Below are 7,023 nucleotides of genomic sequence, written 5' to 3'. Positions count from 1 at the left end.
GCGCTTGAAATTCTTTCATGCTAGCATAGACCAAAGACTGAGCCATCTTTTAAACATTTTCCAGTTTGCCAAATGAGCGGAACTCCAGATGTACTTTGATAAAAATATGAAGTGGTTAATTATTTAACCTCTGATTGACAGATGGCATGGTGTGATCGAGAATGGATTATGTGCTATGTGAGGGCAAGAACTTTCTTTTGGACCCTTCGGAGTGCATGTGAAGAACTATACACTAATAAGTGCTTATTAGATGAAAGTCTGCAAGGATTACTGTATCATTAATTAGCCCTGCAATTTCTAAAAATTCTCCAAGCCTCCAAAGTACCTTTTGTCTCCTCACAAGAGGCTTCTGTCACTTTGGAAGAGGTGACAGAATAGTCAGGTTCAGGGTGTGTATGTGACTGGGACAAAGAGGGACTCAAAAACTAAAAGATCATTGGTGTCAACAGTTTAGAGGTTAAGATTAAGAAAAACTGAGTAAGGGACTCAGAGGACGCAGAAGTTAGAAATCTATCAGGATATCTTATCTCACAATACAGGGGTGGGCAAAAGTAGGTTTACAGTTTGTGAGTACAATGAGACACGGTTTTCTTCTTCTTTTTTTTTAAGTCCTCACCCAAGAATATGTTTTTTTGTGTATGTGGCTTTTTTTTTTTTTTTAAAGAGGAACTGGGAGAGAAAGAGAAAGAGAGAGAAACATCAATGTGAGAGAAACATTGATCGGTTGGTTGCCTCCCATACATGCCCTGACGGGGAATCAAACCTGCAACCTTTTGGTGTATGGGATGACACTCCAACCAACTGAGCCACCTGGCCAGGGCTATTCTTGTATTATTATTTATTAATTATTGTATTACTTCTGTGAACAACTGTAAATCTACTTCTGTCCAACCCCTGAATAACAGAGTATCGATAATTTCTCTATTATAGGTTTTCAGTTTCAATCAATCTATTTTGGGCAATTCAAAGATTACAGTTCACATGATAGATTTTTTGTTGAATATAACCAAATGCTCATTGGAGAACAAGCAATCATTTGCAAATGGCATATTTATGCATTATATCAAATGCAGATTTGCTTTAAAAACCCAGAATATGCTTTGGTTCAGGAACCTGAAGTGGAAAGGAAGAATAAATGGCAAGAGATGAAGTTCAAGTTTATCAGTTTTGAAACAATAGAAGAAATCTTGTTAAAATATTTTTCTAGTTGATATATAACAATCATTCTTCCAGTTGGCAGTTTAGCTAGTGTCAAAAGAGACAAGGAAACAGATATGCTCTATATGCCTACTTATTGTACTTTACCTTAACTTGAAATTTTATCTTTTCATAGGATGAACTTATATCAATTATCTGCCAGATAATTTTGTTTTTTTAGAGAAAGGTTTTCAAATCAGCCACTTAAGCAGTCTATTACTAGTATAAAATAAATTTCACCATGAGAATAGCTATATTGATCAAGAAAACATAATCCTGATATAAAGCATAATTATTTTAGAACTAACATGACACATTTATCAAGTGTCTATATACTCAGCACGAAGATGTAGCTTAAAAAGGGGAAGGGAGGGGGGAGTCTGCTGTGTCGGTTTTTAAAGACAGTATATAGAAAGTCAAAATAATGCTAGATTTCCAAGCAATTAAAATCGAGACACAGAGAAAGAATGGCAGCAGATGGCAGATTCCTCTGTCTTCATCTTCAGAGGCCATTATAACAATTCAAATTTAACTGAAAGAAATTTCCAAACTCAAGGTAGAATATAGTATCACCTGCCACATAACATACTTGACAAAAATATATAAGTAAAGTATGACTATAGTCAAATTCAACTTAAAAGTTTAAGCATCCCAAATTTAAAGAAGTCTCTCTTCTTACACAGATAGTCAGATCAGACCAGAACAATGTTTTGAGACCAAAGAGATCTGGCATTTTACTTCTTCATTAAGGATTGTAAAAGCAGGAACTTTGGCTTTCCAACCAGCCATTTCACTCATGGTGTCGATAGTGGATGGCAACAACATGGAAATGTATGCTGGATATTTGGATGATTTAAATATTATGTACAATCAATAGCTTATAACCAGTGAAAACAATAACATAATTCAGCGTATCCAAGACAAGATACAAAAAAGCGAGAAAGTGCTTAAGTCTACAGGTCTTCCCTGAAGCTTCAAAAATGTTTAACTTTTTTAGTAGGTAGGCCTTTTAATACAATTTGCATAGCAGCTTACAAGATAATTTGCATTAAAAAATATGGAGATTCTTCCATGTTTTTGAAAACACACACAAATTATCTACATGCATATAAATTAAAAACGAAGACCTGGAGGTTCTCAGAAAATTAACAAAAAAATCTATCATAACCTTTTCTCAAAAGTGGTCACACTTGTCCATCAAAAGCATTTGCACTAATTTGTTTTTCTGGAAGAAACATAATCTTATCCAGATTCCACACAGCTTTTTTTAAAATAAATTTTGGTTTATTAGCTAAGTGCATTTAATCAGCTGAAAAAAAACTTTGTTATCATTCTGCTTAGGAGGATAAGAGGACAAATAATCAGTAACAACTTTAATCATTTGTTGGTTAGAGAGATTTTTCCACGTATAAAAATGTAAGAAATAAATAATTCAATCTCTCCTGCCATGCAATTTCAATAACAAAGTTTGTGAGATTACAGATGATAAAAACAGGCACTGTCAGACTTACCTAGCGTAAAAAGTGTTAAAACATAGCTTTAAAATAAGTGAATGACATTTAAAGTAGTATTTTGATTGCCTGTACATGTCCCAATATTTAACCTGAAACTCTGTCTACTAGGTAGGTGAGTTTACAGTTACAAATATCTAATAAATACTGTATAAACATACATTAAAGTATTTCTTCATATAAAATATTAGATACTAATTTCCAGGTAAGGTTCATTTGATGACTTCAGAAAAGGACTTACCTTTTTCAGAAAAATAATAACTGAGCCTTTTCTTTGATAGGCATCTGTGTGGAATATGGAGAAGATGTCTAGGCCCAGGTCCTGGGGGGCACTGAAAGTGGTCCCATCAGAATGAGGGGGACAATACTCTGCAATTCCTTTACATTCTACACATGGAAGCCCACAACATTCTCAATAATTTTCCTAATTCAGAATAAAAAAGAAATGAAAAATTAGCTGTTCTGTAAAAGATGTGAAATATGAAAAATGCCTATTTTTAGCTATCATTTGAAAATAATTTGCCATATTTTGGCATCTAAATATAAAGTACAAATTGATCTTTGAAGAACGTGGGGATTAGGGGTGCCAACTCCCCAGGCAGTTGAAAATCCACGAATTAACTTTGGCTCCCTAAAACCTTAACTACATTCGTTCCTTGGTTTTCACTAGGGATTGGTTCCAGCACCCAAATCCACGGATGCGCAAGTCCCTTATATAAAACAGTGTAGAGCAGTGGATAGAGTCAGCCCTCCTCATATTCCCAACTGTGAGTCGAAAATATGCACATATTTATCAAGGCTGTCTCATTCACAAAAAGTACTTCATTTGTGGTTTGAAAATCCCACAAACACACTTAATCGAAGAACAACCTGGTCATCCATGGTTGGAAAGCTGCTGAAGTTTGTTAAACAAGCAGCTTAAGGGCTCTTGCTCTTGGGGGCGCAAGTGATCACAGGAAACCTCCCATCAATTTCACTCCTCCTCAAGACTCAAAACCCTATTAAATAGTAAAAACCCTGTGGACCTTGGGGCTATCCATGGCAGTTTAAGCTTGAACAAAGGGGTTGAAGTGCACACCCGCCTTACCTCTCCTTCCCACGTTTTAATTACACCTTTTTTACAGATCTTTTCATATAACCATTGAGCAGGTGGCTCAGAAGTTCCCCCTGAAAATCTTTTCAGTGGCTTAGCCTTTCACACTAACAGAAAACCTCAACCAAATGGCTTTGCTGCAGAAGTCTGTGATTACATCGTTCATCTTCTCAGATAAATACGTTCACTGCAAAGAATGTCTAAGCTTCCCTATCTAAGGGTTATGTATTCAAATTCTTCTTCCAGAAATCACAGCTGGACCTTCAAGGTATTTTTTTTTCTTCCCTAACTTGTCAACTTACTCCAGATGGAACCAAACTTGGGCTTGTGAATTTTCAAAACATAAAAAGCTCTTGAAAGACACAGCCTAGTCTAGATTTCAATTTCATTTTTGGGACCGGTGGTGAGGAAGAACAGATATCTCTCCCCAGACTCTGCCTGTGGTTAATCTCACTGAAGTGGTTAATCTCACTGAACACGGGGAAGGAGTGAAGACAATGGGCTCACAATGTCTAACTAGGACTTCCAGCTCGATCGGTTCTTTCACATCCCACCTGTGTCAGTCCGCACTCACACCAAATAGCTGTGTGCTGCACACACCGCTGTGCTTCCCTCCTCCACCCTCTGTAGTGCTCACATCCTCTAGGCAATCCCGATAAACACAGTAAATGAGAACTAACCCCAGACCTTTCTTCAGAGAACACGGAGAACAGCCAACTCACTATTACCTTCTCTTTCAGTTCCAGGGACTGTGCTGATATTGACATCTTATACAGCTATTACACTATTTTAAATGGTTTCAGATATGCACCTCCTTCATGATTATAAATAACAACTGAGTGTATTCTCCAGTACCACAGAATCAGCAATCTTACTGTAATGTGTCCTAATGATGACATCTGGCAGTGCTTAGCAAAACCCAGGCCTCCGTCCATGGTCTCCTCACTCGCTCACTGTAGGATGGGTTACTAAGCCACACTGAGTCTTGAGTTAGCAGCTGCTTGTCCACACCACTCTGCTGCCGCAAGGGGAGAGGGCTGGGGCCAGGGTCCTACATGGGGGAACAGAGCCTAAAGCAACTCGACAATTTGTTTGTGCTGCAAAGCTGGCTTCACCCACAAATTCTCCTCTTGAAACAAGCTTGCTCTTCAGGATGTATCTTTCTCAACGATCTCTGCCCACGAGAAAAGACAGCACTGAGGAGAGCTGCCGCAGGCTGTTCTAACACCAGGACAGATGACCTCCCTGGGATGGCAGTGTATCCAGTTATTCAAATAGTGACTAATAAAGCTCCACGAACCCCAACCAAAGGCACATTTGGTAAGCAATAAAAAATGGCTTAGGCTAACATGAGGATTTTTTCATTAAAGCAAATATCAATTATTAGGTCATGGAAAAAATAAAATAAGGATTTTCTTTTAAAATAAATCTTACCACATCCCCTGGCTCCTACCAAAGGTAAAATCAGAAAACTCAAACAAGTATTTTCTTTCAATGCAGTGGTTCTGACTTGCTCTTCAACTTGGTCACCACCATAAAGGGAGTGGAAGGCAAGGCAAATCAAATTCTGCAAGTTCTAAGTCCTAACGTTAGCACTGAGAAGTGGCAAAGCTGGTGGTGCAGTGGGAAGGGATGGCGGGGGTGGGGGGACGTAGCGAGAGCCAGGACATATGGAAGAGCGCTTTGGTGATACAACTCGAGGACTTCCTAGGGCGGGAGGAGCAAGTGTGCACAGTAAACTCCATCACAACGTACAACGTATCTGGAATGACCAAGAAGCAGGGGCTGCTGGAAACTAGCACCTGGGAAGAGACAGTCTTCCTAAGCAAGAGATCAAAGCTTAGTCTGAAATAAATCCTACAGGAAGAAGAAAAACCCCCACTTCTTGGGTATTTTACTATGTCCATAAAGAAAAACAACGAGCCACCTTCTTAACAGGAGAATTAAACCCAATTACTTAGAAACCACATTAGGAAACTAACAATAAGTCAACAGCTTCATTTTGGAGCTTATTAGAGCCTAGAAATTCTGGCCACGGTAGCTTGTGAAAGGCAGGCTCCTCTTTAAACGTGGTTGGGGTTCAGCAGTGATTCGCAGGTCCTTGTCAAGGCACTGTGCTGGAGGAGAGCAAAGAGATTTCTTTTTGTGCTATTTTTTTTTTTTGAGGTGAAAATACTTCTTATGACATTCAAGGCTCTTTTCTGATTCTTGCTGCTCATACAAGCAGTCCCATGCGAGTGACTTTGGCCGACAAGAACGTGTGCAGCACAAATACAATCGGCTTCGGACAAGAGTGCAGGTCCATGGTCTGTGGAGAAAGCGCATTATCACTACCATACACAGACACGCCAATAAACACGCAAAAGAAACAAATTTAGATGTGATGTTCTACTTTTTCAAAAGAACTTAGATAAAGAATGTGCCAGAGCTACAGAAACTCTTGGGAACTGAAAGCCACAAATGAAAGCGTACTCTGAAGTTAGGAGTTTCCATGTTATAATTAAACGTTAGTCTGAGGTTTTACATCCACAATTACACTTGGTGGTATACTGGCTTCCACCATGCCTGATAGAACTAAAAAGTAGAGGATCTAAAAGAAAGGAATATCCTATATGAAAACCATTAATTGTAACGATATGCATTTCTGAGTGGGAACCACAGTAAGCTCAGCTGAACTGTCACCACCTATGGTATGATTTTTGATGTTGTTAATCCTCACCTGAGGATATTTTTCCATTGATTTTTAGAGAGAGTGGAAGAGAGAGGTAGAGACAGAGAAAAACACTGATGTGAGAGAGACACATTGATTGGTTGCCTCCCACGACTGGGCTGGAGACTGCAACTGACCAGAATGCCCTTGACTGGAATTGAACCTGAGACCCTTCAGTCCGCGGACCGACACTCAACCACTGAGCCAAATGGGCTAGGGCTATGGCATGATTTTGACACCTCATATAAGTTTGTGGTGGAAATGACAACTCTTGAGGCTAGTAAGGAGGGTTATTATACCTTCCTAAGCACAGGCCTCTAATTTGGACACCTGGCACCAGATGCATAGGAGACCTGGGGTCTGGCTGCATGAGTCAAGGGGCGGTCAATCACCGTGGCACTGATAACAGAGACCAGGAATAGGACACGGCTGAATTATGCCTTGTAAAGAAAACTAGGACTTGAAGAGCATAGTTATAGAGCATTAAATTCCTCACTAAACTTTGCATACAT

General features: G+C 39.1%; 1 protein-coding gene across 1 annotated transcript in view; it reads right to left on the bottom strand.

Moving 5' to 3' along the window:
- Positions 1–5,679: 5,679 nt before the first annotated feature.
- SNTB2 (syntrophin beta 2) overlaps positions 5,680–7,023 on the bottom strand; it is a 38,903-nt gene continuing 37,559 nt past the window's right edge. The window contains exon 7 of the mRNA XM_023756092.1: positions 5,680–6,109. Coding sequence (XP_023611860.1) covers positions 6,017–6,109 — 93 coding nt within the window. The 3' untranslated portion in view covers positions 5,680–6,016. The remainder of the gene's footprint in view (positions 6,110–7,023) is intronic.

This window comes from Myotis lucifugus, unplaced genomic scaffold (assembly GCF_000147115.1).
Source record: "Myotis lucifugus unplaced genomic scaffold, Myoluc2.0 scaffold_88, whole genome shotgun sequence".
Lineage (NCBI taxonomy): Eukaryota > Metazoa > Chordata > Mammalia > Chiroptera > Vespertilionidae > Myotis > Myotis lucifugus.
The sequence above is the reverse complement of the archived record's forward strand: the minus strand, read 5'-3'. Positions and strand labels throughout refer to the sequence as shown.